The sequence below is a fragment of the Thermobia domestica genome, chromosome 2 (genome assembly GCF_964235325.1).
Source record: "Thermobia domestica chromosome 2, izTheDome1.hap1.1, whole genome shotgun sequence".
Taxonomy (NCBI): Eukaryota; Metazoa; Arthropoda; class Insecta; order Zygentoma; family Lepismatidae; genus Thermobia; species Thermobia domestica.
Genome location: NC_137455.1, coordinates 274,963,519 through 274,984,372, shown reverse-complemented (window position 1 = coordinate 274,984,372; position 20,854 = coordinate 274,963,519). Strand labels below are relative to the sequence as shown.

General features: G+C 34.0%; 1 protein-coding gene across 1 annotated transcript in view; it reads left to right on the top strand.

The window, feature by feature from the left end:
- Nucleotides 1-841: 841 nt before the first annotated feature.
- LOC145679433 (tubulin alpha-1 chain-like) overlaps nt 842-20,854 on the top strand; it is a 94,657-nt gene continuing 74,644 nt past the window's right edge. Inside the window, exon 1 of the mRNA XM_081750015.1 lies at nt 842-1,126. Coding sequence (XP_081606141.1) covers nt 1,115-1,126 — 12 coding nt within the window. The 5' untranslated portion in view covers nt 842-1,114. The remainder of the gene's footprint in view (nt 1,127-20,854) is intronic.

Genomic DNA, 20,854 nt, shown 5'->3' with positions numbered 1-20,854 from the left:
ATTTATCTTCTGAGGCTCGTTTTGTCGCCCCCTTGACCGTGGCGCCCCGAGCAGTTGCCCGGCCCTTGGTCCGCCCCTGACTCTGCACTTGATGGAAATGTTTAGCAGACCAATTTTTTATTGTTCTTATCAATATGTATAAAAATTTAAAAAAAATATGCCTACCAGAACAAAATTCAAAATAATATTTAAAAGTATTTTCCGGTATTAGGTTCTAATTATATTTATCTGTTTCGCTTCGCGACACCTATGAAATCTTTTCGCGACCTCCTAGGGGTCGCGACTCTCTGGTTGAGAAACTCTGCTCTGACGCGGGAGCTCTTTAACCTAAAAGGTATAACCGTTGAGTGTAAAACTAGACCATTTATTTCATCTATTTCAATTGCTCATTATTTATTTTCATAAATTCTTTATATACATTCATCTTCTTATTTTTTTTCAATAGAGAGGAAATCGATTTTTCTACTTCGGTGTTCCTTTGTATCTTTTTACATATTTGGAGTTGAGATTTTGTTATGGTATGCTATATTTAGAAGGATAGTTCCTTAGTACAGTTTAAGTTCCACAATTTGATATTGTTTTTCCATCTAATGAATCTATGCTGTTTATTTCCCCTCAAAAAGACATGAACATAACCTGTAAACAGAAGCGAATAACGTGAATTGCCTTGAAAATCAATATTTTGTTAAGAAAACAATGAAAAAGAAGTAAGCTACAACAATGCCTAATAAGCTAGATAGTTACTCTGGCTTTACGCTCGATGATAACGCCACTCAACGGCGTGGGAGAACACTATATAAGGTCGAAGAATAGGAAAATTTTGTTTTGAGTGTCGGTCGCATACACACGCAATCATTCGTGACTTGGAGTAGACGTGGTCAAAATTACCGCACTCGAGTTCCATCAGTCAAGTGTTGGTTCGCTGCGAAATGAGTTACGTTAGCTTCGAACGTTGAAGGATAGATTTCTCGAGTTTTCTATACTATAATATTAGAGTATATTCAATCTAAACAATTGTGGGACACGGTGTATGCACAAGAACAAATAAGAAAAAGTTGAAAAGGAAAGATAATTTTAAGATTTTCTTTCTAAGACAAATAGAAAACATTAAAACATGATAAAGTCGGTAAGTATTATACATTATAATAACACTGCACTCTACGAGATTTTAAAACAATCCTATCTAAAGAAAAATCTGTATTGCACTGCTTTTGTCTATGTTGGAGAAATATTTATGTACTTCTATTACTATCTATTTTTAGTTTAGAGCCTATAAACAACACGAGATTCCATGAATGATATATAACTAATTTATGTGGCTATTTTTATTGTCATTAATTTTGCTTATTTATCTGCAACTTATCACACTCAATTTGTCAAATATGGAAGGAGTTCCGTTGACACTAGAGACAACGATTGTACACAAACTTGTGGATAAGAAAAGTAAAGGGGAAAATAATTCTTTTGATACTCTACAAAAATCCCATTAAACAACTCATAATTTTTTACTACATTTAACATCTTTTCTGAAATTATAGGTATTTCATCTGTAATCTTTAGGTTTGTAATATTTCTGTGCATCTATGTTTCAACGAATTTATCTCTCTTTTATTTTCTCAAAAAATTACGCCTTATTCGTAATACAATACGTATAACCATTGTTACCTAACAGTTAGATATCTTGCGCTTTTAATGAAAATATGTTCCGAGAAATTAATGATTGTAAAAATATGAAATGAAATATGAAGTCAACTTCTCCTTATTACTATTTGTTAATTTATAATTTAGAGCAATTAGATTTTCAGAAGTGTTTAGATAAATCCAGTGCAATAGATTTAGGACATCGTCAAGTGATTTTAAAATTCTAATCATGTCTTTAGGGAAGCGGAATGATAATGTAAACAAATTAATAATTGAATTAGCCAACAATAGAAACCAATACTCTGTGATGAAGTTACTTCTGGTTTACCTGTAGGCAGGGGCGGATCCAGGGGGGGGCGATCGGGGCGATCGCCCCCCCCCCAGAAGAGGAAACTTTCTTATTTTATATATATAAATAAAACCCATCCCAAAGTTTGAAGCCCTTCAAATTATCAGTATGACAACCCACCGCCCCCCCCCAGAAGTCGGTCCTGGATCCGCCCCTGCCTGTAGGCCATTCCTCTGTGAAGTAAGGAATAGAAGCACTTTTTTTTTTTTTTTAATGCAGCGATATTTCAAATACGTTTGATAGACTGTGATATTACATTAGAAATATCAATTAAACTGGGACGAAATTCCTGAAGGAAGTTGATCACATCACTTATTTATAGATATCAGCCTAATGTAGGATGATCGAGATGGTCCCTTTTTAAAAAGAAAAATATCCATGTCCCGAAAAAAATGCAAATGGGGCGCGAAATGTCCCTTTTTTTTAAAAAAAAAAAAGTGTCCTGTTGTTGCCTCGTAGCTATATAATGATTTCTTGCATGGAATTCAAGAGTATTTTGAAGGAAAGACTAATCTTTCTACAAGAAATTTATTTATATATATGAAAAATAAATTCAAGGCACAATCAATGCCCCTTGTTAAATGTTGAAATTGGAATAGGAAAAGGTTAAATATATAGTGATAAATTCATTATTACGTACTAGTTGGTGAGATTTCTTCCTCACTGGCATGAATAATGACATATGAATGACTATTCTTACGTAGACTGTCAAATTCTTCCAGTTTGTAGAGTGTTCCTTTTTTTAAATTTTCTAAATCTCTTCACTCTTGCCTAATGAGAGTAAGGAACAATACTATAATGAGTTATATTTAGATGGTTACGAAATTCTAACCGAAACCTTTTAATTACGATCACTAACGCAGATTGTTCACTAACACCGTTAAAGAAATTTCATGATTAATATTTTGTAGCTGGAATTTCCCATATTAACTCCGTTTATCGTTCAATTACTTATATTTTATCATCTTTATTATACTTATTATCTTCTTTAAAATTGTTGAAGACTATTTAAACCGATAAAACCGGAGGAAGAATAAAATAATAATAATTTCCGCTAAATTTAACAGTGACTTTCCACAAGGTATTTATTAACGGATATAATTTATCTATCTGTATTTTTTGTTTTTGAGTTTTTCATAAAATCCTCAATGAAGAAAACGGATAAACTGTTCATTGAATTTTTAAGTACATTGTTAACACTTCAGTCGAGCTGGATTTTTATTTATTTATTTATTTATTTATTTATTTATTTATTTATTTATTTTTTACCATTTCACTTTGAAATACGTATCCTAAGGGGAAGGAGGCTAAAATTATGTTCCAAACATAGAGTATCTCAGGAGGTCCTGAAGTTCGGGAGATGAAACTAGGCATATAAACTTATTAAAAATAAAATAATATATTTTTCAGCAATTTTGAAAATTCCTCTTCTAAAGAGGAACATTAGAGAGGAATTCCTATCGTATTTTAATTTCGAATTTTAAATTTATAAAATGCTCAATTTGAGGATTTACTCGAGTTAGAGCTGTGAAGTTTGATATACAAACTCTTCATTGAAAATAAGCGTAAAAGGTTTAAGCGTTTTTGATAATTCAGTTCTAGAGGAGGAAAGTGTGTATGCCTCGACGGGTGGGAATGTTCTTCGTTTATATATACTCCAGTGAAATCAAACTTGCATCAACAAGTGTCTTGGGAACTCGAAAAAGGTCGTATATAGGTTTCAAATATTTTCCATTAACCTTATTTTCCCGTGCGAAAGACGGATGATTAACTAATATATGAATAGAAGTGTATTAACATTGTTACTCAAAATCTCTTTGATATGACTTTATACAACTCCGTGAGTTTGTTCAAGAAATAAAGTTTCTAATTTTAAGAAAGAGTTCTTTTACATCTTCCATAAAAACAAACAAAAGAATAATGTTTGCTTTTTAAAAAATAAAAATAAAGAAACTTTGACAAATGATTTCTCACACAACAATCAAAAATGAAGCTAGACCAACACGGCCAGTCTAATGTATTATTGGCAAGCTAGAGCAAGCCAAAAATTTATCGGAACTGTACAGAAATTGCCATAACTTCAGAACGAAACATCGAACCAAAATAAGGTAAAATGACTTAATAAATCTTGAACTTTAGACTCCCTTAATGTACCAATGAGTAGAACAAGAACAATGCAAGGATTATCCTCAAAGGAAAATAGATGTTCATATGATTTTCTATAAATGGAAAATGAAAACTAAATAAAAATCGGTAAACTCATTCATTACACTAATTATAAAAAAAATTGTAAATTGCATTTTGATGTTACAACATGCACAACTTAATAGCACCAATATGACCGTTGCTTTCTGCAAATCAAGATCAATAGAATAAGCTGGTTGACATTCCGTACAATACACATTCCGTAAAATAGGTAAGCTATACCGAGATACCTACTTGTATTTTGTTCTTTATAGATACCTATACCCCTTGAGAAGAATAAGGAATACATTCCTTAACTTTAGCTTCTCTTCAACAAGGTTCGCGGAAACGAATGAGTAAAAATTAAGATATTTAAAATGTGTTTCTTTTTCAACTCACTAGTTCAATTACAAAGCTCAAATAGTCGTAGTTTACCCAACCTTCAAGATTATGGGAACTCTACGTAATATGAGATTTATTTGTAATCATTCTGAATCTCATCTCTATATCTCATATCCATTTCATGTTAAATATACTCAATTAGAAATAATTTCAAATACGAAGTTAAGTATGAACAAACATGAAAATAATATCGAGTTGGATGGGGCAAATTATAAATTTTAAAAACAATTTTATTTTTAGAACATAATCAAAATCAGTTATCAGTACGGGAGAGCTAAATTAGAATTAAAATTGTATTTATATTTCTCAAGAAGGGAACCAAAAGGCCTTTGAGGCTGTCCACGTCAAGTATACCTGAATTTTTTTTTTTTTTTTTTTTTTTAAAGTTGGTTGCTTAATCATTTTAAAATCAAGTTATTTTTCTGTTTGTGGATCCCTACATGATTACAGACTCCAAACAAAATAATTTTAATTTTTTCTGTCGTTTTCTTAACTCCAAGGGCAGTCTTTTTGTTCGACAACATGCACTGATTCTTGCGTTTGAAGGGATTTGCGTTAACCCACATTACTCGGACCTAGCGAACAACAGGTTGATGAAAAAAATCAGAGAAAGCAATTTGTCTAATGTACAGTACATATTTAATAAAATATGTATGTGAAATAGTCCCAATCCATCGGAACAACTGACGTCTAAATTGAAACATTTGCAACATTTGAAGGCATATCACCCCAAGAAAGAATGTAATCTCAGCTTGAATTGTTTAGGCGTTGGTACCTACCTAAATATAGTATATGAAAAACTAATAATTCAGCATCACAATAGTAAACATTTCGACCGATTTGCAAACTCTGTCACAAATACTGGCAAAGGGAGCTTTCATCGCTTTGTCCTCATATCAGAACAGAACCTGAAGTGCTTCATTACTACACTACAAAAGCTATACAAATTACACTTTACAGAAAAGATTCTATCGGATATGTATATGATGGTCAGTTGTGACTAGTAGAAGTAATTATATCAGTGACGAACATAAAGATGTACATGTAACAAAACCAAGAGCTTCTTTTACGAAAAATGAGAAAGATCAGACTTTGGTGTCCATGAACAATGTTCTAAGGAAACTAAATACCTTAGAATTTACAACTGTTTGAAAACATATTACATTACTCCCAAATTAAGCGATTGTGCCGGTGCCGGAGTTGTTTATACAGGGAAATTTCTTTAATTTGAATCTAAAGGGACCATGAACAATTTTCTAATTATTCACAATTTCAAATTATTCACCTTCATTTAACATTCACACCATGTCAGCTTCTTCATGCAATGCAAGTACGTTCAAATGCAATATGATATATAGTTGAGATCAAATTATCGTTTATTGTTGATAAGTATAATACATTTTTCTCCTTTTTGTGTGTGATTTGTAACATCCTGTAGCTTAACTTGAGGATAAATCTCAAGTATGATACTTGCACAGCTATATAATACGCGATAGGGGGTGTATCTGTCAAAATTTTAGATTTTTAAACTTTGTACCAACAAAGATACTGGGTGTCCAAATTTTGATTTGTTTTTGGAATTTTCTGTTTTTGAAACATTGTAGCTTGTAAAGGAAGCAGCTCTCAGTGTTTATTATTTGCTTTACATATAGTATTTAGTTAGCTGCACCCACTCCCAACAATCAAGCCTCAGATTACATTCTTTCTTGGGGTGATATGACTTCGAACATTGCAAGTGTGTCAATTTCGATGTCAATTGTTAAGGTGGATTTCGACTATTTTACATACATATTTAATTAAATGTGTACTAGACGCACTAGGGCAATTAAAATGTTTCCGGAATGTTGGTTTTGGCATTTACGATGAATCTTGTACAGTATAATCCTTAGTTGTCTACCTAGGTAATTATGAATTTGACAAGTGTGAACAGGTCATAACAGTCAGCGTACGAGAAGTGAAGTTGGAAGGAGTATGCGGTGATTAGTTGGCGCATTGTCACAGTTCGAGCAACGTTCAAACATCAAGTACATGTGTTAATTGGAGAAATTGCTTCAGAGACTTTGATAGCCTTGAAACAGTTTAAGGTAACAATGTTTCAAGGAAAAATTGGTCTTCTCAAAAATTGGTACCCGTTTCACCACCGTAGAAGACATCGAAACCAAACGTGACGATTGAACTTCGGAAGATACCAACAAAGGACTTTCGTCGGTGTTTCCAGCAATGACAGGAACAGCGGAGCAAGAGTGTGTGTGTGTGATCCGAAGATTAAGTATTTTGAGGGTGGTTAAGTAAATGTGTACTTGTATTGTGGGAATAAAGAGCTGCAACATTCCGGGAACTTTTTGACTACCATGTAAAATAAACAATTCTTTTCTGAATAAAATGTTTTATCTTTTGCTTCACCAACCCAGGGTTTCCATATGTGAGTCATATAAGTTAATGCGACTTACAGTGCGTCTCAAACAAAAATGGTTATCATCAGAGGTGCGAAAACAACAGTACATAAGTAAAATAAAATAAATAAAAGTATTGTATTTGGAATCCGTAGTCATGTACGAATTCACAATAATAAAGAAATCATTTGATTATAAAATGGTCAAGCAAACCTCATGGGCTCACTTCATATAGATTGACCCCTTTGAATTAAATGACATTCACGTAATATTTTATCGTGATTAGTCAATTGAATTTCTAGTGAAGCTAGATACTTCGAAACATTCATATATTTTCGTTAGATGGAAATTACTTCTAATTTATATAACTGTGGAATAGTTAATAGTAAAACATTTATTCAACTATATTTTCTCTAGCATGTTATAGAAACGAGTATCAGGAAGTCTATATTGAAGTTTAGAAAGTAAACGTTTTATTTGAGGCTGAAACCCGTCTAAAACAAATTATTTATGATTAAAATAATGTAAAATTAATTCCTAATTATAAATCACATAATGTGATAAAAACGCTTATCCACGATGACTTTCATAAAAAAAAAAAAAACAATATTTAATTTTGATGTATATAGCGTATCTGGGGGTTCTCAGCTCCTTCCGTTGCTTGAGACTGAAATCAATGTAGGATAAGAGATGTAAAATGCGTGAACTAACCATAAGATGGAAGTTCACATACTAATTGTTTTACAACTTTTATAGAAATTATTAAATTTCGATGGAAGTATGGCGTGTATTCTTAACCACCTCATTGCCTGTAGTTGAAATCGATTAAAATGAGGATGGATTTACCTCATTTTAACAAATGTGTTGAAAATAAATTTCGTATCTAACTTTATGAAATATTGTGAAGTCTTTCTCTGAAACTTTCAACTTATTCTTATGCAATCCTTCCCTACTGGTCTACTGACTATCGTGTATTGGTGCATGTGATCCCGAGAACATTGAACACATTATGGTAGTATGGATTCCGTTTTGAACTATTGGTCCACTTTTCATATAACAAACGTCCTTGCTGAAAAGGGGCGTTAAACTCCAACAAATAATAACAATACAGTAGACATGAAGCAAGGCATGATTCCTCTTTATCTAAAAGACACATCTAGGTACAATGTTAACATTCCTGGAAATTGCCTTACTTTTATGAATCATGGCGTGTGTTATCATTGAGGTTTTCCAACGAACATTACTTGAAGTTGAATTCGATCAAGATTAATGGGATGAATTCGTCCCTATGTCTAACATTCTTAGAAAACAGAGTAACATTCATAAGAAAATATTCTTGCTAGTAGCAAAACTAAACGTATACAAATGAGAACTGTGAAACTCCATATGCCTAATTATATTTCATAGAGTCTGTTTTCTTCCTCTGTTTTATAGGTTAACTTCTAATTTTACCTTACACCACATTGGTTTAACTTTGAGTTCAAGTAGCGTATTCAAATCGGCAGAAACATATTCAACAGCTTCTTCAGCTTTTATTTTGTGAATGTGCTTGTATCTGTTGGTCTTCCATTCCAGGCCTGAATTCTGGACTGTTGCTCCGGTTTCATCACTATCTTCGGAAACGCTTTACAAGCAACACATTTGAGCCAGAACACTTTCTTAAACACAACTTTTCACATCTGCCTCTATAAACATGTCTGCAAAACAGGTATTAACAATTGTATACCTCAGAATGAAACAGGCACAAGTCAGCGAAAATCAAGTTTTGACTTGTACACCTCTATTTTTACAGTTAGTGTCATTTAATGGCAAAATAACTTCAGTTAGATTCAACTAGATTCCTCAAGAGAACTTTAATTAGGTACCACCTACTACATTTACTGGTGTTAATAAATTCAAATATACTTGTTCTTAAAATTTCGGTTTTCCTGACCTGTATCGGTTTTATTCTGAAGAATACAATTCTCACTTATGAACAAGAACTTTGGGAGTACAACTTACACATTTTACATGAGTTTAGCATTGTGTAACATGTGTGCTGGATTAAGAGAAGCTTAACACAGGTAGAAGCTGACTGGCTTCTGCTACTAAACTTACTACACAAATTGCTTGTATATTTCTATAGCTAGTGAAAAATTTATATTTTTTGTACAGCTTTTTATTTCTTTAGAAGATAAAATATGTATTAGACAAGTGTACCTAAAGCGAAACGTGTGAGTGAAATATAGTTAACATAAATTATTACAAATAATCTCTTATATTAAATAAAATTTCGTGATGAAAATTTAATTTACATTAGGTATTTCAGAACTACTTACCAATGTAATATGCTTATTCGCCAATACAATGTGTTAAATTTGTTTTAGCAAAGAAAATTTTTTATATAGGTTTTGTAACGGTATCCTTAAAATAACTTCCGTTTTATTGTCCTATACACACAAAAGCAATTATGTGTGCCTACTCGTAAAAATCGATTGTCTACCTCTACATGTTAGCAATGCATAGACAATGTAAACAAAGTAGACTATATAATCTATGTAGACAATGCGTAAAGAATCTGATACTCTGCACGGTTTTTAATTTTTAAAGGAATATGAAAGAAATATATTAGTAGTTTAAAAAGAGGGGAAAAGTTTTAACGGAAGAACTTGAAATTGGAAGGCTTTTTCCTCTAAAAAATGAAATAAAAGAGTCATTGTCACTATTTTCCTTTGTAACCTGTTATTGCGCATACAGCTTCAAATAAGTAGGAGTAATATGAAAATTATATGAGTGTTTATAGTGTCGAATGATTAACGAGATACCTGTACTTTACTGTACTGTATAATTTGGAACTGTAGGAGTGTGCTTTTTAAAAAATATTTTCTAATATAGGCCTACCTAAATGTAGGAAATAAATATTAGACTAAATCAAACTCCTATGTGATCGTTGATACTTGGAGAAATTGTGAAAATATTGATTCTGAGTTATTAAAGAAATCTTTCGTAACTTAAAACCAATAAAACGTTTTCTTAAATAGTAAAATTGAAACGAGCCTAAAATACCGGCATTTACACTTTCTTTGCGTGCTATCTTATGCAAGAATTATAGGGATTTCGATTATATAATTCAGTAATTTTGATTAACGTTGCTTGTTTCGTTGTTGTTCCGGACCTGGTAATATCTTGCAACATCATCTAATTTGAGAGTATGGGTCCTTGATTTTGTACTTGTAAGATGTACAAAATTGTTTCCTAATATCTTAGGGATCCTTGCCAAATTAGCTGTTCCATATTTAACTAGACAAGCTTGCATGACGTGATAGTTTTTTGTAACAGACCGTGGAGAGGTGGACCCTGAGGGTGCGAAGACAGATGGCGCTATACACTCCCAACTGTCACTTATAAGAACTTTTGGTAAGCTTAGAGAGTATGTTGAAAATGTAAACTGTCCAGTTCTTATCTTACGATGGATTACATAGCAGCGTGGAACTAACTCGTATTATCATTATTTTTCCGCGTTTACTTTAAATCTGTATAATACACAGCATAAAATACTTTCTTATATTTCCTTTCCTTTTAATAATACAGTAGATTTCATTCTAAAATTTCCAAACTTGCGTATATATTTCTCAATTTGCCTATTTTAAACTTCAAGTCTGCTTCTGCTACCAGGAAACCATATTGTTTATAGTCTATGTTGTTTGCATCGTCTACATGGAAAATGCGTTGCATGGACGTCGTACGTGTTAGGGCAGACAACACACGTAAACGTAAACTTATGATCTACAGCATATCGCTGTGTAAGCAGTTCCTTGATTTCATTGTAACTATATGCTTGATGAGCTTGCTTTCGATGCGTGTATTGGTGGGTTCAAACCCTGCTGGAAGCACGACATGTCGATTAGAAATCCGAGTAGTAAATCGGATTTGTTTCAGCAGTACAGATTCTCTCGTAGTTTAGCTATTTTTGTAAGGACTCGAAACAAAACGGTTTAAAAAAAGAGTACAAACTTTGTTAATGTGCTTATATAATTTTAATTTTAAATAAAAGTACGAGTGACCTAGCTTTCTGAGTCGAGGTTTTCTATTTTATATTATATAAAAATATAAAATAAAAGAGGTTTATCCCTTTTAGGATCTTGGGTTTTTGGGGTATTTCTTAGACTTTCAGTCAAGCAGCTACTGCATCGTCACTATTTATCCTAGGATCATGGTTCATACCTCATTCTCTTTAGAATAGAGCAGGCTTTCAAATTGTACCACTTACATGCCCATACCTTATATCAGGAGAGGGAAAAAGTGAAGTCAAATGTAAAATTTCGGGGGAATTTTTTTTACATTTTGGGCTCTTTTGGAACGACCCTGTGTGAACGTAGAGATCTTAAAAAAATCTGATAAATACTACTCGGTACACTGAATGTGTGTGCCAAATTTTAAGTTTCTATCTTGAATAGTAAGGGTGGGAGAAATTTTATCAAGAATCCCCACAATGCCCCAGATTACCGCAAAAGACCCTGATCTCAGGTAAAAAAATTTCCTAAGACATCCCTATTTACTCTAGGATTATAATCCGCCAATCATTCTCTTCAGAATAGAACTGCCTTTCAGACGGTACTATTCACAGGTCTCCATCATGTATCTAAGTGGGGAAAATCCCGAAGAAATGGATTTTTTGGTTAAAATATCCCTTTTTCGAACTTTTTGCCCCTCTGGATCCCTCTGTTTTAACGCAGAGATCTGAAAAATTCTGATAAATACTACTCGTTGGCCTGAATGTTTATGCAAAATTTCAGCCTTCTAGGTGCAAAAGTAAGCCCGCCAAAAAAGTACCAATACCCCATATTCCCGTATACAGAAGGATATTTTGTAAGAATTCCCTCAGACACCCCTAATTACCCTAGGATCATGGTTAGCACATCATTCTCTTCAGAATAGAACTGCCTTTCAGACAGTACCATTTACGTGTCTCCATCATGTATCTGAGGCGTAAAAATAGTGAAAAAGGGAATTTTTGGTAATTTTTTTTTTTTTTTTTTTACCTTTTTGCCCCTCTGGAACCCCCTTCTGCAAACGCAGAAATCTGAAAAAAAAATCGGCTAATACTACTCGGTGGACTGAATGTTTGTGCAAAATTTCAATGTTCTAGGTACGAAAATAAGCCCGCCAAAAATAATAAACATAGGCCTAATAAAAGCAAAAGTTGTTTAAAGTTATGACGTCAACATCTCCTATGTGTCGACGCAGGAGGGTGTGAAACCATGCGACACGTGTTCTACAATGCCTCTGGACTTGAAAAAAAAAAAACGGACGAAAAAGCTCAAATAGGAGAGTTATAACGCGAGAATTATAACCAGTTATAACCATAAAACACCCGTATGGTATCAAATTTCACAAAAGTAAATCCACACGTTAAGCGGGTTTACATATCCAGGCTCCTAACTATGAAAACATTTACGATCACTCTAACCCCAATCATTTCACAGATTCAACCTGTTGTATATAAGTTATTAGGACGTAAAATTGAATGTAATTTATACGAAAAAGACTTTTATGCACAGCAAGACCTGCAACGTCAAAATATTCACCATAAACTTATAGTCGTATCGACATAAAAAGAAAAAGTGTGGAGCAGGAAACCACTTTACACAAAAGTCAAAAGAGGCTTAGAGAAGACATACAAACTAGTCGAGCGGTTTTGGTCACTAGTGTATCAATCAGAATTTTATGTGTTCAAACCGTGTAGGAAGTGTGCGTTTCGTTTTTTTCTTAAAGGTGTGTTCCTATTTTCATCAGAGGACTGAGAACATTTCTTTGAATGAATCTTTGGCAACTACTTTTTTCTCAAATTCGATTAAAAGGGAATATTATATGAATTGCTAATCTAAAATCCACAGCTGAAAACAAAATATTAAGCATGTTCAATATTTCATTATTAGCCTTTGATTTGTAATGAAAAACTCATTATAAGGATTGATGATTTCAGAAGATTCTCCCCGGAGGATGGTCAATATATGAATGAGAGAAAACTGATAAAATATTATTAGTCCACTTTGAGCATGATCGAAGATATCTTATGGCCACGAAGGGGGAAATTTATGTCGACAGAGTCTCAAATTCTCCCACAGGTCATGCCCTGAAATCATCACTGTTTGAAAGATTTTCTTAACAAATAGAATATTACAATTATTTCCCGTTCTACGTTTTGAAATGAAAAAAATCATAATTTTAAAGAGAATTATAATACAATAAGATAAAGATTTATAGAACTAATGAAGTAAATATTCTTCTGTAAGTAATCGATTTCTAATCGGATTAAAACTCGAATATTCGTTTCCATCGCACTTTAAAGTAAATCCTCTCTCTATATAACTCTTACTGGAAATCATCTTTAACTCCAATTACTTAATATTTTTAATAATATATTTTTATTGTAATACTTTTATATTCAATGTTGTATACACTTCATTTCCCAAAGCAAAACCTCGCAAATGCATTGTGGACTAGTGTATATTATGAAATAAATTATCATTTAGTTTACGTAAATACTGCATCACCCGATTTTAAACTTCGTACTTTAAATAATAATAATAATAATAATAATAATAATAATAATAATAATAATAATAATAATAATAATAATAATAATAATAATAATAATAATAATAATCATAGCCAGATCTTTATCAAAATTTCAGGCTTAGTCAATAAATAAATTCAACGTGGTATCTATTCAAAGTTCTATTTAAAAATGAAATGAAATCTTTGAGTGTTACGTCCCACGGTTATGCCGGTTAGGCTAAAGGAGACGGTGATGATGAGTAATGAATGAAATGGTGGAATGAAGAAAGTGGGAGGAAACGGGAGAACCCCGAGGAAACCCACGCACACGGTGTTAGTCCACCACAAAGTTCACTTGGCAGAGGCTGGGATCAAACCCGGGACCCCAAGCACCAGAGGTGAACGCTCTACCACTGAGCCACCGCAGCCCCTCAAAGTTCTATTTGGTCGAATCCGATAGAAATACGAAGAGGAACTTCGAGAACAGGTAAAAGAAAAATGTTAGTTTGGTGGAATTGGAAGTAACTTTTAAGAGTTCTTTACAATTTACAAACAACTGCCTTAGACACTTTTTCTCTTTTCTTTAAGTTAACTGATTCACCGAACGTATCTGAGTAACCTGTCTCTATTTTCTGCTTGGTTATATACGTTTTACAATCATTTCCATTAATCTTGAACGACAAGAACACGAACACAAAAACATTCACCTAGGTAAGACAGTTAAAATTCCTAACTTCTCCCACTGGGAATCGTACCCGGGACCCCATACACCTAACACACACGGGGTAGCCACTAGACCAGCGGGGAGAGCGAATGAAATGTATTTTGTAGTGTCTGAAGTTTATACCTATTTCACCCTGCTGTAATATGTCTATTGATTTTTTAATGTTTACCGTATTCGTTAGTTTGAGGAATGATATATGTTATTGATATAGGTTCCATTACATATTTCTAACAGGCTGTCAGAATTCCTTAATGGAAAACAGTGGTTCCCAACCTGGGGACGCGCAGCTTCCTCCTGAGTAAGCATGAAGAGGGAGTAAGGGGGCGAAAACTACTGGCAGAAATGAATTATGAAATAAATAAATAAATCACCACTTAGAATGACTCGTTAAAATTTAGCTTGGCTATTTTATAATGACCGTTTAAAAACGTAATACTGCAGTAGGAGGGTATGCAAAAGTCTTGCTGGAAATAAATATAAAATTATAATTTTAATTGTCCTAGATGTTTTTGTATTCCAGTTCTTGTCGTTCAAGATTAATGGAAATGATTGTAAAACGTATATAACCGAGTAGAAAATAGAGACAAGTTACTCAGATACGTTCGGTGAATCAGTTAACTTAAACAAAAGAAAAGTGTCTAAGGCTGTAGTTTGTAAATTGTAAAGAACTCTTAAAAGTTACTTCCAATCCCACCAAAGTAACATTTTTCTTTTACCTGTTCTCGAAGTTCCTCTTAGTATTTCTATCGGATTCGATTAAATAGAACTTTGAATAGAGACACGTTGAATTCATTTATTGACTTAGCCTGAAATTCTGATAAAGATATGGCTATTATTATTATTATTATTATTATTATTATTATTATTATTATTATTATTATTATTATTATTATTATTTAAAGTACGAAGTTTAAAATCGGGTGATGCAGTATTTACGTAAACTAAATGATAATTTATTTCATAATATTTACTAGTCAATTATACATTTGCGAGGTTTTGCTTTGGGAAATGATGTACATACGACAATGAATAGTAAAAGTATTACAATAAAAATATATTATTAAAAATATTGGGAGGAAGTAATTGGAGTTAAACATGCTTTCCAGTAAGAATTATATAGATAGAGGATTTACTTTAACGTGCGAGGCATACGAATATTCGAGTTTTAATCCGATTAGAAATCGATAACTTACACAAGAATATTTACTTCATTAGTTCTATAAATCTTTATGCTTATTGTATTATAATTCTCTTTAAAATTATGATTTTTTCATTTCAAAACGTAGAACGGGAAATAAATATAATATTCTATTTGTTAAGAAAATCTTTCAAACAGTGATGATTTCAGGGCATGACCTGTGGGAGAATTTGAGACTCTGTCGACATAAATTTTCCCCTTCGTGGCCATAAGATATCTTCGATCATGCTCAAAGTGGATTAATAATGTTTTATCAGTTTTCTCTCATTCATATATTGACCATCCTCCGGGGAGAATCTTCTGAAATCATCAATCCTTATAATGAGTTTTTCATTACAAATCAAAGGCTAATAATGAAATATTGAACATACTTAATATTTTGTTTTCAGCTGTGGATTTTAGATTTGCAATTCATATAATATTCCCTTTTAATCGAATTTGAGAAAAAAGTAGTTGCCAAAGATTCATTCAAAGAAATGTTCTCAGTCCTCTGATGAAAATAGGAGCACACCTCTAAGAAAGAAACAAAACGCATACTTCCTACAGGGTTTGAACACATGCATTTCTGATTGATATACTAGTGACCAAAACTGCTCGACCAGTTTGTGTCTTCTCGAAGCCTCTTTTGACTTTTGTGTAAAGTGGTTTCCTGCTCCACACTTTTTTTGTTTATGTCGATACGACTATAAGTTTATGGTGAATATTTTGACGTTGCAGGTCTTGCTGTGCATAAAAGTCTTTTTCGTATATATTACATTCAATTTTACGTCCTAATAACTTATATACAACAGGTTGAATATGTGAAATGATTGGGGTTGAAGTGATCGTAAATGCTTTCATGATTAGGAGCCTGGATATGCAAACCCGCTTAACGTGGGGATTTACTTCTGTGAAATTTGGTACAAATTGTACCATAAGATCCTAAGTTGTAAATAATATCAAATAATGATAATAATAAGTAACGATTGCTAATTATTATTGTCAGTAAATTACCGTATATTTTGAAACTATTTAAAAATAGAACTTTCAAGAATAGAAAGCCTACTGTAAGAACAGATCACCTAAAATAAACCATTTTATGTAAATTTAAAAATAAATCTGTAACTCATAAAACGTAAAACATGACGAAATCATTAAAAATAGCCTTTAACTTAAGGAAAAAACAACATCGCGTGTGATATCTTAAATGTAGTAGGTAAAACCGTTCTTCGAGTCATTCGCATGAATCTTTATTCTAATGTGGGGCAAATGTCATTAAGTCGATGCGGGCTGGTATTGACCGTTGGGTTACTTAGCAACGCAAAAGTAGAGTTGTTTCAAATCAAAGAACAAGCTGAACCAACAAGTGTGGAAACAGCTGATCCACTTCGTACACACGCATGCAACATGCGGCAGAAAAAAAAAAGAAAAAAAAAGAAAAAGATATGGATTTGTTGGGTATATTTAACTTATGCAACACAATGGATCTTGAATCTCTCATATGGTATTAGACTTTCAAACTATGCTAAGTTTCGGAAGTCTTAAAAATGGCTGTATTAGTCTGTAGACAGATATCAGAGCAAAATCAAGAGATATCGAAAAAGACTTCTTTAGAATCGATGTAACGTCCAAAGAAATAGGTTTCATGTCATCCGTTAACGCGGAAGCCACTGTGACTCAATGGTAGAGTGCGTACTTTTGGTGAGTTGGGTCCCGGCAAAATAAGTTTGTGGTAGACAACATATTGTCCATGATTTTTCTTGAGGCACTCCCGTTTCCTCCCACATTCTCATCCACAAATTATTTCATTATCATTTACTTTCCTTGGTCATCCGTCTTTCTTAGCCTAAAGGGCATAATCGAGGAAGTTAAACTGAAAGATTTCATTTTTTCACACGTTAAACTTCTATTGAAACCGGAGATAGTAAATATTAACAACTTCCTGTTTCAACATTGATCACTATGGAACCAAATTGGCAACATGCGAGCGCCTCAGGTGCAAACATAATTGTAAGCGCCACCTATGGTGAAATTGAGTTATTAGGTGAAATGGGTTGGGATTGAACCACAGAAGAGAATATAGGTAATTTAATTTCAGAAGTCTACCTCCAGGTGGCAGAGGAAGCTTGTTTAACATACCCAGATCCACAGACCATTTTTATGCAAAAAGTGAATTATTTATACCTAAATCGTCCTCTCTCTCTCTCTCTCTCTCTCTCTCTCTCCCCCCCTATATATAACATACAGTATACACGTGTGTATTTATGCAGTATACAAAACTAAGTATATGTATTTAAAATGTTATGTCATTCAACATGTTTCTTGGAAGATGTTGTAACATTAAAAAGGAGAATTTTCTTCGCTTTTCCTCTGGTTGAAAGCATGTGTCCTTAATTTGAGAAGATAAGTTTTTAAGTTTTTAAAAAATGCTTTAAGAATGAATGGAGAATTAATATGATCAAATTTAAGTTTTCTATTTCTTGGTATGGTAGACAACTGGTTATGGTAGACAACTGGTTATGGTAGACAACTGGCTTTCTTTTGTGCTTTTTGAGTTTGAAATTTTATGTGGAAAGAACTTGACACTTGTGAAAACTACATATACATTCGGTGTGTATAAGAAAATAAAAGCCCGAGTTACCATCAAAAATTGTAAGCATAAAATCACGGCCGATCCAAAACAGCCTTTTTTGCTTGCAGAGATGAATGCATGTTTGTCTTCTATTTCCCCTAGAAGAGCCGAAAGGTGAAAATGATTTCTAGTATGCACGATACATGTGCAATTAATGAATCAAACGGTGAGAAGTGCAAGCCAGAAGTAGTGATATTTTATAAAATTAGTAAGGGAGACGTGGACGTCATTGATGGAACGAAGTTACTTGTGCCTAAGGTATGCTGACATTGGCCTATTGGAATTTTCTTGATCTTGCTGAACATTGGTACTATCAACGCACAGTGTAAGCCTAATGAGAAAATTACAAGAAGAAAGTTTTTGAAGATCTAGCGAGAAACGATATGATTGCACAAGCTTTCATGGTACCGGTAACTGTTCACAAAGATTTGGGACTGGGCAGTGCTTAAAGTGAGCCGGTATGAGCCGGTTATGCATCCGAAAATTCGAATATCGGCCGGTATGGCATACCGGTAAAAATAATTGATTTAAATTGTAATTTGCGTGCAGAAAACAAAAGATGTTACACATACAAATAAGTATGACGTTAGCATTGAGTCAACAAATACGTTTGTACTATCGAAGATTTCGTTGCTGCTCCTTTGGAAGTAAATATAAGTTGCCTATCGCTCTATTCAATAGCAGAATTTGTGCTCTTGATTTTCCAACATTTCGGCGAACAATTCCACCCCCACCCACCAAAAAAATTCTAACTACCGTACCACCCGCCTAAAATGTTTAACTTGAATCCGCCCTGTCATTGACAGGACTCGTTTTTAAATTCAAAATGATTATTTTCACATTGTCTGGACTTCTGTGTTTACAATTACCAGGCTGTCCCAAAAGCTCTGCACCATACATGAAGGAAAATGAAACACGAACATCAGAACCAAAGACAAATCTTTATTCAGAAAAGTACAGGCAATCATGCTCGATGACCTTCACCCATCTTTGAGACAACAGTTCAATCTCATGGTGATACCAGGTGGCAGGCTTAGAATTGAAAACTTCGCGACAGGCAGCATGCATCTCATCATATGAATATAGTTGCCGACCACACAAGAAATGTGAGAGAGCGAAACAAACCATAATCGTAGAGTGCAACAACTGGAACATAGACAGGATGGAGTAACAGCTCAAATACGTCAAGTTCAGCAAGGATGTTGGTCACATTTCGAGATAGATAACTCGAAGCATTATCAATTTGCAACAATAAGCTCTTCTTCCTCGTTAATGCCAGATATTTCTCGTTCAGAATGGCATACATTCGGCGTAATTCTTCAGAATACAGTTCACCTGTTACAGCACGACTCTCAGGAACAAACCCAAAATGAATTATCCCGACAATACACCATCAAACACACAACATGAGCTTTTTACCAAATCTGTCCTATTTCACATTGTCCAGGGCTTCCTGTCCTTTTTTCATTCACTGTTGACGTGTGTCAGGGTTTCTCAAAAACACCGATTCTCATCTCCTGTCACAATTCTCCCCCAGAAACGAAGATCACGCGGGTCTTCTTAAACAAATTCTAGCAAGTTGCCACTCTTGTCTGGGCCTGCTCCTCTGTCAGCTCATGAGGATTTTGTCGGGGCAGTTTATTGACGTAATACATGGCACGCAATCGACGGTTTTCTGCCGATTTGGATGCCCCAATCACTCTTGTTAACACACGTGTACTCGATTGTCGTTCAGCACTCACAGCATTTAGCAGGGGGCCGTTAAATTTCATCGGAGGTCTACCCTTACGGACTTGTTCGCGAGGCTTAAATCACTCGCAGTAAATTTTGTGAACCAACGAGTAGCTCTCGATCGATCCAGTATTGCTTTGTTCTCTACACGACAAAGAAAACCGTACAAAAAGCACTGCATTTTCTAGTCTGTCCGATTTTGGTGATTTTTGGATATGTTGTAGCTGAGAACCCCCCGGTCAAATGGGGCCAACTCCTTATGACCAAGCCTGTGACCTCCAGAGGTCACCAAAAGTAACACCGTACAAAAAGCATTGCATTTCCTCGTCTGTCCGATTTTGATGATTTTTGGATATGTTGTAGCTGAGAACCCCCCAGTCAATTCCTTATATAAGGTCAACTTTCTATGATCAACCTTGTGACCTCCAGAGGTAACCAAAAGTCACATCGTTACGTGGACTATCCTCATTTACCCAAGCTCAGTATAACACATAACTATTTTTTGTATGCCAAGTTTGAACCAGTTCTACCAACACCCGTTGTGTGTCCTTTGGTGACCTCTGGAGGACACAGTCTTGATCATACGGAGTTGACCCTATATAAACAATTTCCCGGTAGGTCCTCAGCCACAGCATATCCAAAAAGAACACCCAAATCGGACATTTTTTTCTTTCGGGTACGGGAATAGAGTAACATTGAAATCGTTATTCATCAAATTTTGTTTTATCCTTATAAAATAAGTTCCTACTCCCAGCCATTAGAGGGCTACGCCCTCTCTTTGGCATAGGTTACAATACGTATTGATGTTGCTAATACAAGTACAATAAATGGTGTAAGTGCAATTTGGTTACACGGAGAGTTAATCATCATTTTATTCAGGTTCTATTTTATTTGATCATGGTAAAAAAGAAAAAGAAAATTAGAAGTAAATGAAAAGAGGAACATGAAGTGCACCGTCACAACACAACACAGACGTGATAGTGTAACAGATGAATGGTATGTTCTGTTCAACTTTGGACGTGATGACAAACAGTGCCCTGGTAAGACATGAGGTTGTTATTGTGCAGAGGATGAAGGTGAT